This window comes from Thamnophis sirtalis, unplaced genomic scaffold (assembly GCF_051295495.1).
Source record: "Thamnophis sirtalis isolate CommonGarterSnake01/CBP01778 unplaced genomic scaffold, rThaSir2_p1.2 scaffold_2, whole genome shotgun sequence".
In the NCBI taxonomy this organism is placed as follows: Eukaryota; Metazoa; Chordata; class Lepidosauria; order Squamata; family Natricidae; genus Thamnophis; species Thamnophis sirtalis.
In genome coordinates this window covers 85,497,301-85,518,395 of record NW_028261382.1, presented here as the reverse complement: position 1 = coordinate 85,518,395, position 21,095 = coordinate 85,497,301, and the positions used below count along the sequence as shown (strand labels likewise).

Below are 21,095 nucleotides of genomic sequence, written 5' to 3'. Positions count from 1 at the left end.
GCACACTAACTCGCCCAGGTACGCCTGGTGCGCCAGTTGCGACCCTACCTGAACCGGGAGGCACTCACAACAGTCACTCGGGCCCTTGTGCTCTCTAGGCTGGAATACTGCAATGTGCTCTACATGGGGCTGCCCTTGAGGAGCATCCGGCGACTTCAGTTAGTGCAGAACGCGGCCGCGCGAGTGATCGCGGGTGCACCCCGATTCACCCGCATAACACCTATCCTCCGCGAGCTGCGCTGGCTACCTGTCGATCTCCGGATGCGCTTCAAGGTGCTTTTACTCACCCATAAAGCCCTACATGGCAGTGGATCTGGATACTTGAGAGACCGCCTTCTGCCGATTACCTCCCTACGACCTATAAGATCGCATAGACTGGGCCTCCTCCGCATTCCATCGGCCAGCCAGTGTCGGCTGGCAACTACAAGGAGGAGGGCCTCTTCAGCAGTCGCCCCGACCCTTTGGAACGAGCTCCCCGTGGAGATTCGTACCCTCTCCACCGTCCAAGCCTTCCGCACAGCCTTGAAGAACTGGCTCGCCCGTCAGGCCTGGGGATAAGGACCGTTACCCCGCCCGAATATTGAATGTATGGTGTTGATTTTATTATATGTTGTCGTCTTAATGTTGTATTCCCCCTCCCTTGGTTTTCTGTGAGCCGCCCTGAGTCCCCTCAGGGAAAAGGGCGGCCTACAAATGTCAATAAAACCTATAAAACCAACCTATAAACACTTGTTAAGGTAATCTGGCTTCCTCATTGACTTCGCTTGTGAGAAGGTCAAGAAAGTTAAGCCCATGACCCTGGGACACTGCAACCGTCATAAATATGAGTCGGTTGCCAAGTGTCTCAATCAGTGGCAAAATTCAATTTTTTTTTGCTACCGCTTCTATGGGCGTGGCTTTGTGGGCGTGGCAGGGGAAGGATAATGCAAAATCTCCATTCTCTTCCCCACTCTGGGGGCAGCCAGAGGTGGTATTTGCCGGTTCCCTGAAGTACTCAAAATTTCCGCTACCGGTTCTCCAGAACCTGTCAGAACCTGCTGAATTTCACCCCTGATCTGAACTCTGATCATGTGGCCATGAGGATGCTGCGATGGTCATGTGGAAAACAGTGACAGTTCACTTTGTGACCATTCAAAGTTACAACGGCACTAAAAAAGTGGGTTAAAACCATTTTTCACACTCATGATGGTTGCCATATCCCCATGGTCATATGTTGAACATTTAGATGCTTGGCAACTGACTCATATTTATGATGGTTGCAGTGTCCAGAGGTCATGTGATTCCCTTTTGCAATCTTCTGATAAGCAAAGTCAATAGGGAAGCCAGATTCATTTCGCTAATGGGTTACTCACTTAACAACTGCAGTGATTCACTTAACAACTGTGGCAAGAAAGAGCATAAAATGGAGCAAAATTCACTTAAGCAATGTTTCACTTAGCAAGAGAAATTTTGAGTTCAATTGTGGTTGTAAATCGAGGACTACCTGTACTCAAGATTAACTAAAAAAAAAAAAAAAAAACTAAAAACTTTCTATAAACTTTGCAATTCCTCTAAATAAGTCTGTGGGTTGGTATGTTTTTTTTTGCTCCAGAAGTAACGACACACTTCTGAACACTGAGAATAAGAATCATTTTTATTATGCATTTCTGTAGCAGCTTCCCCAATCAGATGATATATTCAGTCGGATGCTAAGTCACGTAAGGTCAATCTAGAAAAATGTCAAATTATTTAGCATCTCAAACATGGTTGGTAAGGGAGCTACTGGCTCAAAGGCAGCATTACTTCGATGAAGCAATATCAACATGAAAGCCTCTTCAACATAATTTGCTTGTGAGATATCCAGAAGTGTTAAGAAACCTCAGATGGAGACTGAATTCTGAATTATATTTATTCTGCAGATTGGTAAACGACAGAATTAGAGGTGTTTTTATATTATCTAGGAGACAAGACAAATTGATAATCTTCTTAACGAAGTTCCTCAGGGAGGAAATCATACTCTGTACAAAATTATTTCTTCCTCAATCGCTCCTATCATACACACAACTTCACTATAGCCGAGATGAAACATCGCAATGTAATCTTCTCTTGGGGAACTCTAGCAGCACGAGGACAAAATGCATGTGGAAGGAATCCTGTGGTCCACTTTTCAGTTGTGAAATAAAATCTGGCAGATTCACCCTCCCTTTCTGGCTTGCAGTTAAGTACAGGGAAATATTCCTTGCCAGCGTCAAGCCTCAGATAGCCTTGCAAGACAGACAGCTGATCTCTAGCTTTTTCAAAGCTGTCCAAGGCAGAGTGCCAGATTGTGAACTCTCCCACTCTCTTCCTGGTTGGCAGGAAGTACGGAGCCATCGGCAACACTGCCGTTCACGTTGCAATGTGGTGCTTCACCTTTGCTTGTTTAAAGCAATTTCAAAAAAAAAAAAAAAGGAGGGGGGAGAAGCAGAAGCAGAAGAGAAGTGGGTGACCTGGACCAGAAGCCCTGCTGCTGGCTATCAACATTTATCAAAACAATCAATCAAACCACCACAAAAAAAAAACAGGTTCTGTAATGGTGCAAAAATAAAGAAGAGGCCATAACGGAGTCTACAAAAGTTCTCTCATTGGATCATCATTTCCATGGAGACGGTCGTTATGGCAACACAGAACAAACCTTGCTGATCCCAGCTTCCTAAAATGCTTGGAGATTTCGTGAGCCAAATTGGACGACAAATAAAACAGGAAAGCAGAGGGAAAATATGATGCTTGCATTAAATACAAATCTTTCTCTTTCCATCCCCCCTGCCCTCCGGTAAATATAATGGGACAACAAATAGAACTTCAAGAGCATGAAATTGGTTAATATTCATATAACCGAATAGAGAAACTTCAGAAATGTTAAACATTGAAGTTTCTCTGCTGAAGGGCTTGTGATAGACCTGTCCTTTGTATCTGCTAGCTCTAGATTTTCAGGGTCAGTTCTGATAGTTTTGACTCATAAATCCTCAAAAGCCCCCATATTTTATTTTCTGCTCTATAGGGGGTACATTGGACAGGCCCACGCTCTTTGAAATGAAAAAGAACACTTATTGCAGGCCCATTCATGGCTGAAGTAATTAACTTCTCAAAAGATGAAAAGAGGTTTTCTCCTCTGGACAAGGAAGGAAAGAAGGAAGACCACAGAAAACCCTAAATGATTCTGGAGCAATTTCTAGAATGTCTTAATGAAGAGACCTGGTCTGCCCCACAGGAGCTACAGATTACCCCCAGGCTCCACAATTACTTGGGCATGGTTCAATATTCCATTGAGAAAGAACATTTTTACAAGGCTGAAATATAAATGAATTCATGGAGTGCTGGGTGCTGGATTCATTTGGCCTTCTAAATACATTGTTTTCTGATTCATAAGAAGGACTTCCATTCCTTTTAACCTTCCAGAAGACCATGAAGACCTGGCTCTTCCCCCAAGCAAAGACCCCTCTTCCCCCCAAGCATTGGGCTAGGATGAGAGCTAGGGAATTGATGGGATGTTGTGGCATTATGATGGAGTATGTGTTGTTTGCAAGGCGGACTGTTATTATCTTTCTTTTTTTAATTGAATGTTGTGAACCACTTAGGATTATTATGTATAAGATGGGCAGCCATGTAATTCCCATAAATATGATGTGCCCCCAAATAGTTTTCAAAGCTGACATTGGCAGAATGTGAATCTTATTTAAAAAAAATAATGAGATTGATTGTGACTTTTAGAGTATGACATCGGCCAATGCTAAGCAGCAAATTGCAATGACTGGGATCAGATTAAAGAAAAATTTTCTTGACTATGATCAGTAGTTAATTTTTAGTTCATCTGAATCTGTGTTTTATTTACGGCTACAGACAGTGTTAATGCTGAAATTAGACCTCTTAAAAAACCAAACATATACTCAAATTTTATCTTCAGGTTCAGACATTTTGTTCCTCCATAACACAACGCTGGTTTTTTCAAAGTGGGTTTGCATACTTTTCCTGGCAGTTACCTGAAAAAAATGATGGCCTTAACAAAACAAAACAAAACAAAAAAAAAAAACAATTCAGGAGACCAATTTTTATTTTCTGACCCCTGTTTATCCACATAAGCAGATATCAGCTTGTTGTGCCTTCCCTCCCTTTCGCCCTCCGAAACACAAATCTGTTCAATACAAAAGCCTTGGAGTTTAGGGAAACTCAAAAAATGGAGATTCAAAGAACAAAGAAGAAGCAAACCAAGTTAAGTCCTAGCACTTGAACTATTAGCAAAGCTGGGTTGCTAAATGGGAACAGAGCATTACAACGGTAGCTATAAACCCTGTGGAAGTAACATTGTGGGAGACAGTGGGGAAAAAATAAGCTTTTAAATAAAGGGATGGGTTTTGGTCGTGCTTAGCCGACAGAAGGAGCCCTCTACTTTGCCTTGTTTTATTTGCACACGGGTGTGTCTTTAAGGGGAAAGTGAAATCATTAAAAAGATAATCATGAAGAAATCAACTCCTATCAACATCAATGCAGCTGTATGTTATGTATGTATTCCTATTTCTTCTTCTACCAAGGATCTGCAAATAGACTACTCCATTCATCACTAGAGAGCTGATTTCTTAACTTAATAGATTGAAGAACAGTTGCCACACTGTCCCCGAACCTAGAAAAGTGTGGGGAAATCTTTCCAGGAGCCTGCTCAGTCTTTACATGTTCAGCGAGCAAATATAATTTCTTGCAGTTTCCTAAACACTGGTCAAAATCTAGGAAGAGATTCAACCACTGCTTCCCTGATGTTTTGTTTTTGTCTTGAGCATGGATAATTATCTCCTTTCCTCTGCAAGAAGAACTGGGTGGTGATACATGGAAATGCTGGCTGTCTATCAAGATTCAACATTAAAATCTGGGGTTTAATTCGCCTTAATGTAATAATGCCTAATTTAATGCCAGATAGGATATATGATAGAAAACATCTAAGGATTCTTATCTAAAAAAAACCCTATGTAATGTTCTCATTTGATATATATTTGATACTGACATTCTAAAGTAAAGAAGAGCCATGGTGGCGCAGTGGTTAGAATTCAGTACTGCAGGCTAATTCTGCTGATTGCCGGAAATTTGATTTTCACCGTTTCACGGTTGACTCCATCCTTTGGAGGTCAGTAAAAACCAGACTGCTGGGGGCAACATGCAGACTCTGTAAACTGCTTAGAGAGGGCTGTAAAGCACTGTGAAGCAGTATATAAATCTAAATGTTATTGCTATTGATTGTTCATAATCACCAAAATTTTGGGGGTAAGATGTTCTGTTTTTTTTCTTTTTTAAAAACACACACAACTTGAGTCTTAAGTTTAAAAAAAAGGGAGAAAAAGTGAGACGACATTGACAGAACCGAACATTTGCCTGCTAACTGAGCCGAGGTGGCGCAGTGGTTAGGGTGCAGTACTGCAGGCCACTTCAGCTGACTGTTATCTGCAGTTCAGCGGTTCTAATCTCACTGGCTCAAGGTTGATTCAGCCTTCCATCCTTCCGAGGTGGGTGAAATGAGGACCCAGACTGTGGGGGCAATATGCTGACTCTGTAAACCGCTTAGAGAGGGCTGAAAGCCCTATGAAGCGGTATATAAGTCTAACTGCTATTGCTATTGCTATTGCTATAACTAAGCTATTAACTAACTAAACCAAGTACATGTAAAGTGACAATGAAATGTTCTGTTCCATTCTGCTCTATTCAGTACTTGGTCGCTTGTCGGGGGTCACAAAAACTCTCCTAGTGATTATGTGCATTATTTTTCATGATGATCTCTCTCTGACTGGTCTTTCAACTCTTACAACAGAGCCTTCACTGCCATTATAACGGAGTCCATCCACCTTGCTGCTGATCTTCTTCTACATCTTTCTGCTTTCCCCAACATCAGAGCTTCTCCTAGCGACCGATACAAAATTATTTTAACCGGAGGGTGCAGAAATTGAATTAGGGGCCTCCTGCACATCGTGGCCCTCTTTTGGATTCGAGCATTCGCTTAACAGTTGCCCAGGGCTGAAAAAATGCCCAAGACTAAGTTGCTTTTCAGGATCATCATTTAAATCCAATGCGACAACTGGGAAATACAGTGAAGATGATATGAAGAATTTACAGGCAATGCTTGCATTGATACACGAACGGTACTGTGATAATAAGTACCTCAAGCGAGAAGATTCCCCTCCCAAATTAAGTTCAAGACAGGGATGCTATTAAGTATAAAGCACCTAGAGTTTTTTAAAACCTGAGGCTATGCCTCTAAACAGATAAAAGAAAAGGCCGAAAGGTTCATAGCAGCCTACAAAAAATTGTACAAGCTGGAAGAAAGATTTAGTTTCTATGCAAGGCTTTGAGGATCTTCCTCCCAACACTGGGAATAAAAGGGGCAGTTACTGTAGTGTCAGGCCTGCATTTATATTCCTTTTAGAATTTTGGCCTGCCACACTTTCTCTTATTTCATTATGCTGTTTCATTAGTATAGTCGATGGGAGGGGGGAATAGAAGGAGTAGGATCGTGGAATGTATTATTTTCATTCTTTACTAGAAGTCAAGGTCATCCTTTGTCTCTGCACCTTCACACCTGACTGGAAGCAGTTGGGCGTAGACGCCAGTGTGGAAGAAGGAGATTGGACCATGTGATGGACTGTGTGGGTGTGGGGATAAGATCATGAACTTTTAACTGGGTGGGATTCCGATGTAACTTCCGGAGTTGGAATCCAACAGCACGATGTCAACATGCCTGTCTTATTAAATTGGAACTTTAAGTATAGTTTTGCCTTCAACTCTGATTTAATTCTGCATGGTATTTGGAACGCTGACATGTAGTTCCATTTGTCTCTACCAAACTACATACTAATCTACGTGAATATAAAAGCCTGGGTCTACATGAAATTCTCCTCCATATACCTACAGGAACGATAATGTGTCCGCTGGATCCCAAAGCTGTTTTTTTTCCCAAGAGGCAACTGGACTTTCTTATATTTCTTTGAAGACCTTTCGCTTCTCATCCAAGAAGCTTCTTCAGCTCTGACTGGATGGTGGGGAATGGAAGGATTTATACTCCTTGTGGACAGCTGGTCATTTGCATTCTTTTAGCAGGTCATTAAGGCCAGCTGGGGGTTTATCTGTGTCATGGGGTCACCTGAATAGTGCAAATGGGTGTTGCTCCTTCTTGGAACGGTTGAAAGGACTGGGTTGTAGACTGGAGGTAGATGATATCCTATCCCTTCCCCTTTGTTGAGAGAGGGCTGCTCAATTTGGACATAAATGGCCTCTTTGACCCCTCTTTCAAACCAGCAGTCTTCTTTGTCCAAAATCGAATATGTTTAGCTCTGATGGGAATGGAAGAATTTATACTCCTTGAAGATAGCTGGTCATTTGCATTCTTTTAGAGAGTCATCAAGGTCACCTGATTTTGGACAAAGAAGACTGCTGGTTTGAAAGAGGACTGGGTTGTAGACTGGAGGTAGATGATATCCTATCCCTTCCCTTTTGTTGAGAGAGTTCAATTTGGACATAAATGGCCTCTTTGACCTCTCTTTCAAACCAGCAGTCTTCTTTGTTCAAAATCAGGTGACTTTGATGGCTCTCTAAAAGAATGCGAATGACCAGCTATCTGCAAGGAGTATAAGTTCTTCCATTCCCATCATCACAGCTAAAGAAGCTTCTTGGATGAGGCAAGTGAAACATCTTCAAAGGAAAACAAGAAAGTCCAGTTGCCTCTTGAATTAAAAGCACCTTTAGGACAACCAGGACATGGATGGCTGAGAATCTCCATAGACGTGTCTGATGGGTTTTTTTACCTGATTGAAGAGAAAGATCCTACTGCAAATCCCAAAGCAAACCTTGTTCAGACAGGTTCATTTGTCTAGCTGATTCCTCCCAATTTCATCCCTCACATCTTCTTTTTTAAATCATATTTATAGCTGCTCTGGGCTCAAGACTATAAAATGTATGAATCTATGTATATCCTGAGCATCTGGTAAGAGTCCTAAGAGTGCTTTTCAGTAATCAGAGGAAAAGACAATTGCATCCTTTGCCACTCCCATCTTACAGGTAGTCCTGGACTTATAACAGTTCGTTTAGTGACTGTTCAAAGTTACAACAGCACTGAAAAAAGTGACTTATGACCGGGGTGGGTTGTTAATCCCGTTCCAATTGGTTCGGTTGGAACAGGGCCGGTGGTGTCCTCATGCACGTGCGCAGTTCATGCATGCGTCTTAGCGCCTGCGCGATGCTCCAGCTGCTCACGGAGACTCGCGCAGGAGCTGTATGTGCCATCCAGCTGCTCGCGGAGAATCGCGCAGGCGCTGTATGTGCCATGCGCCTGCGTGGAAGCGCAGAAGCCTTCAAAGACCGGTAAGGAGCGCGGGCGGGCGGGTGGGCCCTTCGCCCTTCCCAGAAGTTACTTACTTCCGGGTTCGCCGACCAACTTGTTCGCGGGGACCACCGCGAACCGGTTGAAACCCACCCCTGCTTATAACTGCCTTTCATACTTAGGACCCTTGTAAGCATCCCTACAGTCACATAATCAAAATTTGGATGCTTGGCAACTGGTTCATATTTATGATAGTTGCAGTGTCCCAGAATCATTTGATTCCTTTCTGCAACCTTTTGATAAGCAAATTCAATGAGGAAGCCAGATTCACTTTACAACCATGTTACTAACTTAACAGCTGTAATGATTCACTTAACATAAAATGGGGCAAAACTCATAAATGTCTGATTGTGGGCTGAATTGTGGTTGTAAGTTGAGCACTGCTTGTACCTTTCCTCATGCATAATCTATTACCCAAAACCTCACAACAAGTACTTTTCTTCTTCTATTTTCTTTATTACAGTATGAAAGAATTCCCAAACTTGGGCAGGTGACCCTCTTAAATAAAACAACCAATCAGACCGATACAAAATCACTGGAAGGTTTAGCACTATTTTCTATGATTACATAGATAGAAAAAAATAAAGTTGAGATTTCTCAAGACTCTGGAAATTAGGATTTTGAATTACATACAACATCGCTTCGGGGTGAAATAGCAAAATATAAAAATAGCTCCCCTCCCCGAACAGCTAACCTCAATCTGGCAATATACATTTTGCACAGATAAAAAGTCCAAAAGGTTATGCTAGCTGCAGTCCATATATGTATATCCAGAGGACACCTGATTGGTGAAGCTGGACTGTGTAATTTCAGCTTCTAATTTAAATAGTATTTTAAAGTTATATCCCTAAGCAAGTTTCTTTTATTTTTTTCATTACTTTTAGGCCAACAGTGTCCAACAGTAACTTAAGACCTGTGGACTTCAACTTTCAGAATTCCCCAGCCAGCCATGTTGGCTGGGGAATTCTGGGAGTTGAAGTCCACAGGTCTTAAAAGTTGCCAAGGATGAACATCCCATTTTAGACACTTCACCTCTAAGCACAGAAATCACTGTACTTATATAAAATCTGCTTAAAAGGTTCTTAACCAGCAACTAAATTCTCTTCTCTAGTTGTAATTCTTTCCTATTTTATCTCACAGATATCAAAGTACCAAAACCCACTTACATGCATAAAGCCATGACTCTGTTTGAAAGGAGATTTGTGCCACAGAGTAACATGACCATTTGTCTGTTAAGACTCAATTTATTTTGTTTGTTCTAATCTGTTTTTTTCCCTATGTACACAGCTAATTACATAGATATGCTATGTATTTGCTAAAGGGACTCTGGTCCATAAAAGCTTAGGTATGTTAGGGTAAACACTGCTGCTCTTTGAAATCTGAGTCACTTTAGAAGCAGTGAGTTACAAATTAAAGCAACACAGATCTCATAAAAGGGTGGGCTATTGCCATCTACTGGTAATCAGAAGAATAACCAGGGGCGAAGAGGAGAGCATCCTTAATCAGCCATGAGCCAGAAAAGAATGCAAGTTCTTCTTCTGAATCAGTGGAAAAGGGGAAAAAAGGGGGTCACTATCTGGAGGGATAGTGGTTGTGTCTTAACACTTCCATCACTGAACACTTTCAATAATGTTCAGTTTGTGCAACACATACACACATACAAAAAAAACCCCTCATAAACTGAAAGCCTTGAACCAAGGAAAAATTACATTACTAAGTTGATTGTTGGCTCAAACTAGATGCCACATCAGGTTCTGACCAGTTCTGGAGAACCGATAGTGGAAATTTTGAGTAGTTCGGTTAACTGGTAAATGCCACCTCTGGCTGGCCCCACCCCCATCTATTCTCTGCCTCCCGAGTCCCAGCTGATCGGGAGGGAATGGGGATTTTGCAGTAACCTTCCCCTGCTACGCCCACCAAGCCACACCATGCCTACCAAGCCACGCCCACAGAACCGGTAGCAGAAAAATTTGAATCCCACCACTGTGCCACATGGTGATGGCCTAACTTAGAAATCTTATCAGAGCCACAAGTCCTAAATCTAGCTGAGATTTCAAAACACTTGGCCTAAAAAAAATCTAATCAAGTTTACAATGTAGTCCTATTTACAATTTTACTGCATTTCAAAATAGATCCTGTAATCGCAGAATTGGAAAATTATTTTTTTAATTATCAAAATGAATGAGGAAGCACCATCTCCTACGGAAAGCTTAAGTATTTTCGATAAAATAGTTTTGGGGAGAGGACATGTGACAGAAATCAATTAGTTTATACCCCACATAGATTCTCCTATAACAAATAGGTTATAAACACTTTAAAATAAATACATACATTGAGCAAAACTATACCCAGTGTAAACAAAGTGGATGATGTTTTTCCTGCCTCATATTAAAACATGGTCCCCCAACAAAATTACAGAGGGATTCAATGCAATGTAGTAGTACATAATTGACTTATTATAAAATGCTCCAAGTTGGCAATGAGCTTTATCTGTTTAAAGAGGAATTAGCTTTGCTCATAGCATGGCACAAAACACATTGGGAAGAGCTGGTTATTGACAACCCATACAATTAAAATTGTTTTCTAAAAGGAAAGAATTGCTGGCTGGTTAGCAAGTTTCCCCTGCTAAATCTCATCTCTTGTTCACTGACCAGTATCCCACTTGTCACATTTCTTCTTCGTATTGGAGCAACATCAGGATCAAAATCTAACAAATGACAAGATATTTTCTCAATTATTTCCTAATTGTTCTTCCTCCACTGGAAAACTGATGCTTCCACAAAGTACGCCTAGTATGACCTTGAGATATTGCCCCTACCAGTTGCATAAGGCAGATTTCATTAAAAAGTTGGATACACCCAACAGCCTCTTCATAAATATTAATGAACCCAAAGTGCTTGGGTTTTAGGAGCATCTCAGCATCAACTAGATCTGGCTGAAATCCTGCATTTCAGGGTTCCACTTTCCCAAACAAGTATTTTCTTTCCAACAAATTAAACTCCCGATTAAGACAGCTTTATTGAGCCAACCAAAGGTTTACAAGCCTTATGCAAGCTTCTGAGCTTCTAAGAACTCTTCACCCAGTGGATTGAATGACTATTCCCAAAGTACAGGTAGTCCTTGACACTTGCGACCACAATTGAGCCCAACATTTCTGTTGCTAAGTGAGACATTTGTTAAGTGAGTTTTGTCCCATTTTACGACCTTTCTTGCCACAATTGTGAAGGGAATGACTGCAGTTACTAAGTTAGTAATATGGCTGGCTTCCCCATTGACTGTGCTTGTCAGAAGGTCATAAAAGATGATCACATGACCCCGGGACACTGCAACTGTCATAAATATGAGTCAGTTATTAAGTGTCTGAATTTTGATCATATGACCCTGAGGATGCTGAAATTGTCATGTGTGAAAAATGGTCATATGTTACTGTTTTCAGTGCTGCTGCAACTTTGAATGGTCACTATTGTGGCCCAGCAGGAGCCGTTGGAGCTGCCACCAGACTCCGACAGAGAGGGGCCCTCTGAGTCGGCTCTGGAGGATGTGGAGGACCCTGGACAGGGTTCCGACTCCGAGCAGGGCATAGAGAGGCTGGTTGGCCACCAGGAGGCACCTGAGCCTTGGACCAGTGGGGAGAAGACAAGGGAGAGTGAGCCGGATGCCAGCAGTGAGTTGTTCCTGGATGCCTGGCACCGAAGAGCTAATAGGCGTAAGGAACAGTTGTGCAGTTACAGGAGGTAATTGCACTCAGCTGGTGGTGATTAGGCTCCTCTCCAGACTATAAAAGGGCTGCTTGTGCACATGCCCCTCTTGCAGAAGTCAACGCAGGAACTAATGTTGGAGAACATGATTGTGAGCTTGGCAGGCTGGATTGCTGCCAGGGCTTATCTGTGCCGGTTTGCTGCCAAGGACCTGTCTGTCTGTTAATTAAATGCCGTAACTTATCTTTGGCTCAGAGTGTGCTTTGGTGTGGAACCGGGGGGGGGGGGGGTCAGAAGAGGTCACTAAATGAACTGCTGTAAATCGAGGACTACATGTAATCTTTAGCAGCCTTTCCCAGCCCGAAATACCCTTCAGAAAGAATGAGGTAAGCATTCTTGAAACAACAAATTCAAAACTGAGAAAAGTTTCCTGAAATTGGCATAAATGCCAACCTACATTACACAACCAACTATGTCAGACTTATAAAGCAGGTGGGTGATTTATTTACCAATACATTTTACCAGTGCTAGCATGTCCTACATACAGGAGAGCACCATATTTGCACAAAGTCTTTTACATATGTTTAAAATGATCACTTTAAATCAATAAAATTTCTGGACAGAAGAAATACAAGTCTTTTATCCAACATTCAAGTTGGAGTAATGCGAGCTACTAAGAGTTATTTATGGTGGGGCTTGCAGCAAGATACCTTTTCTGATATCGAAGGAATTAAAATGCAAGTATTAGTAGACAAAGCAGCTCCAGGAGATCCCTGACAGGATACTGAAGTTTACTTCTTTTAAGACATTAAGGCTAAAAGCAGAAAGACCTGCTGCATTCAGGAAGCAGCGCTTGGGAACTTAATGGAGCACTCAATGGCTACACGCAAAAGCTGTTGGGGAGAGTTGTGCAGAATATATTAGAAGGAAAATAACCATTTGACTGCCTAAGGAAGACATGCATTTTCTGCCCGCTCTAATTTCAAGGCAAGCCTTTTCAAGCCTAGACAAACCTAAACTGTGCACAACAGGAAGTAACTTGCATTACCCCTTCCAAAGCCACAATATTGCAACGACAGGATTGGGGCTCTTCTGGGTGAGGATTCTACAAGTTTCACCATTTTAGTAAGTGTCAATTGTAAACAAAGAAGTCATTTTTTTATTGAAGCCATTTGCATTTTTTCCTCTTGCTTACAGCCAAAAGTGTGTCTCGGTTAAATGAAGCAGCCAGCAGGGGAAATATCAATGTAAATTCAACCTGTGCTTCAGGTGGTTTTCGTGTCCTCATTCCCAACTCCCAAACCAAACAACATAACACGAGACCAAAGACATGATTACAGTTGCATTTTGAAATCTGCATCTGACTAAAGATCTATCCTTTGACAAGTGGAAGAGCTGGTTGTGATTCTGCAACCACTGTAAAGGTCTCATGATTACAAATGTAACGTAAGAGAAACTGCCAAAATAATCCACCAAAAATGGTAGACAGATCCCAAGACACCATACAATTTCAATTTTATTGGGACAAGTGAAATACCTAAGTCTGCTGACCAATCTTTGGGGCAATGGGGTGTACCCTACAAAGTCCCAAGCCTACAACATTTACAGGCTGAAATTCACACACGTTTGAAAGCATAACGAACCATGGTTCTACGCCCAAAATCAGGAGCATGCCTATTTCAACAACACAACATGAAAAATGTGTTACGGAAATATGCCTTGCCATCATGTTCCTAACAGATAATGTGTGCGAGAGACTTAATAGGAAGAACTAAGCAAAAGTCACAGAAAAAGTATACCCTCATGCTGTGTGTTCTTTCCAACACCACAAAACGGGAAGAATTAAACTCAATTGATTCTCTTCAATCTGAGAACCTACTACAAGACTAGAACTATGTCCTTGAATTCAAGTAATCAAACTGGGGGGGGAGGGGGGACCATTAACTTCTGGGTCACAGGAAACTTCAAGGCAGGCAAATCTTTGGGGAAGCAAGTCATAAATAGGTCTCACAGGTGTATTAATTCTACTCTACCAATGTAACCTACTTTTGCTCAATCTATCAACTGCTCCTTATTCTTTCCTGCCACAGAGAAGAGCTCAAATGAGCTCTACTTGCAAACAATCCCTTGTGGCTATAATGATGATTGCTATCATTAGCCCTGGCTTGCCTTCAGAGACATCTATTACTTCTACCACGTCCCATTTAGTGCTGCAATTTTATTTATTTTTATTTCCAAGAACTTCAAGGGAGTCTTGTACTCCCAACTCTTCCAATGGGAGAAGGAAAGAGTATTTATGTTTGCTGCTCTGAATGTAAAAAAAATTCCAATAAATATGAAGTTCATGTGAAATGGACGACTGATTAGTTTAAAAGTGGGGAGGGAGGTTAGCTGCTACAGTTTCAGAGCCTACGTTTGACAGACAAGTTTTTAAGAGTATTTTCAATTTAATGCCAAAGTAAGTTCCGATTTTCTAAATTAAATACAAATTTATTCTACCACTTATTCAATTTTCTGTCCAAGATTTCCTCACAATCTATTAATTCCAGGCCAGGTCTATTTATCACGTAAGAGGGCTTTCTTCCCAAGTGTTGGCTGTGCCAACAAAAAGAACAAGTGGGGGAAATCAACTATGTATATTAAATATAAAAATAAAAATTCAGAATCCGTGTCAAGGAACATAAATAGAAATAAGAAGGCAGGAAGCTCAGCGGCACATGCAACTTTATTTTAAATACCGCCAGGCAAATGTATGCAGAATCAAGTCTATAAGTGGGCTAAGTGAGAAGGCGGGCACTCAAAATAAAAAGCAGATGAGCTCAGACATAGAGAATGAAGAGAACTACTTGTCAAAACAGATGGAAATATCTGAGCCCAGAAGAACGGGTGTAAAGAGCAGCTCCGCGCCAACCAGATGGCAATGAAACAGACAACTCTTCCCTCTCATTGTTCAGAACTTGGGAGACATGGGGACCACTGGCTGTCTGTTGCCATGAAGGATGGTGCAGAGGGTTAAATCAAATTAATGGGGCTCAGCAACTGAAATTTACCTATTGTCACATTGGATTCCATAACCCTCAGCATTACTTAATTAACATACTCAAGCATTACATTATAGTATGAGAAGCAGAAACAGTAGAAAGAATGGTACTGATTCCGTATTACCAAAGTTGGCATACAGTGTTGGAAGGGTAAATAAAATGAAACGCCAAGCTCTTTTGAGTTGGAGCTCGCTGTCCAATGCAGAACCAAAAAAGAGGAAAACAGTGTTTAGTTTTCAAAAGCTACCAAAGAGTAGGAGGTCCTTGGTGCTCTCTCATCTTGGTTGTTTTCTTGCAGGCGTTTCATTACCCAATGCACTGATGAGGTTACCTAGTTTGAGTAATGAAATGTCTGCAAGAAAACAACGAAGCTCAGAGAGCACCAAGGACCGCCTCATTTCAGCCCTGAGCTACAAATATTCTCCATGTTGCCGAGTACAGCTTTATGCTGACTTGCAGCTCCAGGATTTGCAATACATACTCAGATTTTGCATGTCAAGCCCACAGTCGCTGAGTGCAGCATTTGCTATCCTGCCCACTCCTGCTGCTCCTAAGAATGTCACTTCATACCATATTATCAGTTATTTTGAAAGGGTGGAATATTCCACAAAAACAGATATTCATTGTCCTTCTTAAAGTCATAAAATATTTGGGAAAACTCTCCATAAATATCTCATCTCCAGTAGAAAGATAAAAATCATCAAGTTTTACTTTACTGCAATATATCATATATTGGGGTTAATCTAAAAAGATAAATGTATCTCAAATACTGAAAAAGATAAAATGCAAACAATTCTGAACGATGTCCATGTATCTCCCAGCTTAATGGCATTTGCTTTCATTAATCATGCATAACTTTTCACTTAATATAGACTTGATTTGGACTAGAACTTGACATAAATAATGAGCAATTTTGTTTAACGCTTCCAAAGTGACAAGAACAACATTGGAAGAGGCAAGATTCCCTCCTTTATTTATTAACTATTTCCTGTTTTTCATCACTGAGACTTACTACCTTCAGCTAAACAGATGGAGATCACACTGTATCTCAATTTCCATCAATTTGTGTCCATAAAATACATTATTCATAGCATCTTATCAGCCAAGCTTTTAGATTGAATGTCTAGAGGGAAGCTTAGAAGAGTTTAAAGATACAGTACTTTAATATGCATTTGAAGATGCATTAAGTGGACACTGACACCACCAAGTGGAGGCATTGCAAAGGTACTATAATTCTGAGATGTATGTAGCGAAGATCATTTATGTAGTCATCAAAAAATCCTGACCATGAGTGCTTTGGCAAGAGATAATCACATATTGTACTAGCCTAACTTTTCATGAAATCTGTACTGTTAATTTATAAACTTCATTGAAATATACAACATGTCAGGTCCCATAGATCTCTATCGCAACGCACTCTAGTGGCTGACTTGTGAACTGCGCCTACATTTACAAAGCTTTGCAACGCACCCTAGTGGCCAAAAAGCGAATTGAACTAAAAAAATCATAATACATAGAAAAAATTTCTTGAACTAATCCTAGCCATAGAATCATAGAATCTTTTCTAGCCATGGCAGAAGGGTCAGGCATGCCAGTCCCCATGCCTGAACCCACCACAGACTCAGAACTGGTGGTCCAAAACTCAGAATTGGATGTCGGGACATTGCCATTCTGGTAGGGAAGCCTGGATGCATTCCTCACTTTATAACCTTTTTCCTCTTGCATGCCTATCCTGTACTTTGATTTACCTTCTTGGGAATGTAAGGGGGAGGGAATAGCTAGAGGGACATCTGTTGATGCCTGAGAACAGCTTATCACCTTCACAGCCTGAACTTCTCAAAACAATGTCACATCTGGGGATTAGCTTGCCCTGCATTGGACTGAGGGGAGGGGTCTCTATCCCTTTTAACCTACCGGTTTTGCACGGAATCTTCAGATCTTGCTTTCTTTGTCTTACTATCACTTTCTCCGATATATAAGTTTCCTTTTGAAATGCCAACCCTTTGAAGAGTTCTACTTTCTGGAAAACAGATTGTAAAGCTACTATTCCAAACTGTTTTTCAGGTTAAGGCAATAGCCAAATCAAAATGTGGAAGCCATCTTGTTGTGCTTTTGACAACTAAATTAAAAGCATGGTTCCAGATCAAAAATGCTGCACCCTCTCTGATTAGAAAACCAGTTCCTGTAGCAACATCTCTTCTTTACAGTTTTACAGACATTTCAAAGTCCATTTTACCTCCAGGTATATGTGTCACTTCAAGAACTGTTTTACCTATATTCATTTCAAGTGGCTCTTTTCTCCAATCTTTTCTTGAAACAACCACCTTCTCTGGTAGTCTGTGTTCAGAGAAAGTGACCAATTCAAAATCACACAGTGAGCTGCCAGGGTAAGGGTGAATTAACAAATCTTGATCTCACCACACTTAGTACAATACTACAATCACATAACCCTTTTAAACATTTCTAGTGTAGAATAGTGCTTGGATGCTAAAGAATGGAATTTCAGCTAAACAGGCTTTTGGCTAGTTGTGTTTTCCAACTTAATTGGGGAAATGGCTGTTTTAAATACCAGTATTCTAAGAAATCTGCGCAATCTTCAGAACAATTTTATATGCATCCAATAAAGTGATAATGTGATAGAAAGACATTTATAAAGTGACATCACAATGTAAATTATTCTACTGTCTATTTGAAACTTGGATTTTTTTTAAAAAGGCCATTTGATATTACCTGCATTAAGCAGGAAAGAGTGAGAATGCATATTCAAGGAATTGTTCCAGACATCAAAATGTCTCATTACTTCAATTTGATAATAAGTCAGTACGGTAGTATTAACACAATAAATTAAACATTGACTTAAAGCCAATGTTACCTTTATTGTTCATTCACGTAGTATTATACATTTTATTAGTTTTTAAAAATCACCAGAAGAGCCAGATTATCATCAAACCTCCGATTACATAAAAGAGGTTGAACAACTGAATGTAAGCAAGAACATTGTAGTAAAGTAGTGACTTTGTCTTGCCATGCCTTTTGTTCCAAGTACAGGATTTGAGATTTGTGAACCATAAAATCTCAGCCATATAATGGGGTGTGTCCCATCAACAGACACTGTAGATGATATCTACTCCCCTCTTAATAGTGCCCCAAAATCCTGCAAGCCAAGGAAAACAAAGTGACAGAGAGTCAGGTGACTTAACATGTCTAAAGTAGTTGTCAGCCCCATGAATTGTGGAATAGTTATATACTAAATCACATGATTTATAGCTATACATCTCAATACTTACAACACTTGCTACTTTTGAGAGGCTAACTTTATTATATATATGGTTAGAACAGCAATTTTAAGCAGTTACCAGGCAAGTGTATTTGTCACATGATGGCTTCTCAATGCTAATCTCCCCCATTATTACTGACGTATCTCTTATACATTGCCTTTAAATGTGTATAACAGCTTTCCAGTTTTGTCACTATGTATTTGTAGAAATAAAAACCCAATATGTAAATAGTATCTCAGAAGCTAGGGATGGATGTAATAGCAAATGGAAAACTTTAAAAATCAGGAGCGCAATACAAAAATTAAATGGAATTGAAAGAAAGGCTTGCCAAATTAGAATACCTTATTCTGGATTAGATGAACAGAGTCTGACTACTGTAGATAAAAGGCAGATTTCCAAGACTGTGACTGCTGCCATCTGTTTTTGCCATTCAGAGACTGCTACTGCATAGATTAAGCTCCATTAATAGAATTCCCACAAAAAACACATGGTCAGAAAAACCCAAAGGTAGGAAGTACTGAGCATTTTAATATAAAACTACCACAATGGTACATAATCAGTCACTTAAAGCAGCAAGACCATAGCTTGTTCACCAACATGCATTTCTCTAATTGTCTTTCCTCTTTAGCAAAGGCAAATCTATCCCAAGTTTACTAGGTCACTACGGCTGCACTTTGTCACTAACTCTTTGATGTGGTCCAAGCACCACTAGAGCCACTCACCTGGGGAATTCTGTTTGTTCACTTTCTACAGGGGCAGCAACAGATGCTGGCAGTTCTGCTGTTGTATCAGCAACTTGTGCTTCAACGGTTTCTTCTGCTTTCACAGGCTCCTCTGCATCTGCAGCCTTTCCACTTTCCAGTCCAGAGTCCTGCTCCACTGCCGAGGTGATTTCAACCTCCTCAATGGCAGAAGGCACATTTGTTTTCTCTCCTGCAGCCACCATGTCCGCCTCTCTTTTCTTCAACTTCTCCTCAATTTCTTGCTGTCTTTTCTCATCATCTTGGCGGGCCAGATGTTCAAAGGTTTTGAATGCCTGAAAGTGATGCAGCAATCAAGCAGCAACCCAATAATTAACTTACAGACCATCACTAGAGATTAGCTAGCACACTGCATTTCAATTTCAAGGAGATAACAGTATTGCTCTATGTGTCAGATCAGCTCTAAGAACAAGTATTTATCCACTTGCCTAGTCATAAGGAGTGAATCCAGTATATTTTATAGGGAGTGTGAAGGAGGGGCAAAGTCCATTATGGACAAAGAAAATTGAGTTATTTGGATTTAAAGAAAAATGCAGAGTAAGAGATTAGTAACAGGCATCAAACTAAATAAAAATAATTGCACTTCCCAAACACCAAATTAGCTACCCTGAAGAATCTCTTTCTACTCATAACTTGATACTGCTATTTCATAAACATACTTGGATCTAAACATTTATTGTATTCAGCATAAATCATGCTGACAATAGCCAGTTTTTGCTATATGCACTATCCCAAGCCATGGTCTGCACTTAAGTCTTAACTGCCTCAGTTTGCCCTATATTGTATAGTACAATCCATTTTCATGTAGCATACTATGAACCCAGCAGTAGCTATTAGCCAGGCCACATTTTTTATATATTAGATTTATAGAGCAACCGACTGATCTGAAATACAAGACTCGGGGTAGCTAACACTATTAAAGATAGGTTAAAAACCTATGCTCCAACCTGAATATAGAATAATAGAGTTGGAAAGGGTCTTGGAGGTCTTCTAGTCCAACTCTCTGCTGGAGCAGGAGACCATTTCAAACAAATCTCTTCTTAAAAGCCTCCAGTGTTGGAGCACCCACAATTTCTGAATCTCGGACTGTCTTCTTACCATGTGCCCAATCCAAACCAACTAACCATTTCACGGTTTAACAGCCCGGTTCCCGCAACCTGTTTGAACCACTAAGTTCCTCACCCCACTTCAGCTCTCTCTGCCTGGCCTACTACACGGGGCCGTCCCGGGGGCTTGATTTGAGAGGCTACCTAAAACAGCGGGCAGGAGAGGACAAAATCGGGGCGTCCAAAGGAGAACCGGCCGGCGGGGAGGGAGGAGAGGGACCCAGCCAGGCTTACCCGAACGGCCATCCTCTTGGCCAAGCCGGGCGGGAAGCCCAGCCGGTCCGAGGGCTGCATCAACAGCCGGTAGAAGTCGGTCTTGCGGTAGAGGAAGCCGAAGAGGATGTTCAGGAACTCCTCGACGTTGCCCACATGCTGCAAAATCCCCAGCAAAGCCTGGTCGTACATGTCCGTCATGGCCACGGAGCGCTCCATGAGGCCGGCGGGGACAAAAGGAGTCCGACGCGGAGGCCCCGCTCGCCTTTCCCGGGAAAAAGGCAAGAGATGCCCGACGAGACCCCCGCCGCCGCCTTGCCCGATTGAACCCGCGAAGGCGATTCTGCTGTCAGGGCAACCCTAACCCTAAGGGCAATGCGATCACGTGACCGACACGCCCCTTCCGGTCCTGTTCCCGAACGTTTCCCCGAGCATCTTCCGGTTGAGCGCGCGCTACCGTTCCAGCTAAAAAGTTTTCCTCCGCCCCACTCTGCGGGTTGGCTGAGCGTTAGAAGGAAGCGCTTTTAGACACACAAAAAAAGGGGAGGGGGGTCCTCGGGCTGTTTTAGGGGTCCTCCTCCCCTTCCCACGCGAATGTTGTTAAATAGTCGTTTCCAGGAAGGCCTT

At 41.4% G+C, this 21,095-nt stretch overlaps 1 protein-coding gene across 1 annotated transcript in view; it reads right to left on the bottom strand.

The window, feature by feature from the left end:
* NUDCD3 (NudC domain containing 3) overlaps positions 1–20,861 on the bottom strand; it is a 55,203-nt gene extending 34,342 nt beyond the window's left edge. Inside the window, exons 1-2 of the mRNA XM_087706255.1 lie at positions 20,490–20,861; positions 19,111–19,424 (exon numbers count right to left, since the gene is read on the bottom strand). Of these exons, the coding sequence (XP_087562381.1) occupies positions 19,111–19,424; positions 20,490–20,687 (512 nt within the window). The 5' untranslated portion in view covers positions 20,688–20,861. The remainder of the gene's footprint in view (positions 1–19,110; positions 19,425–20,489) is intronic.
* Positions 20,862–21,095: the final 234 nt, after the last annotated feature.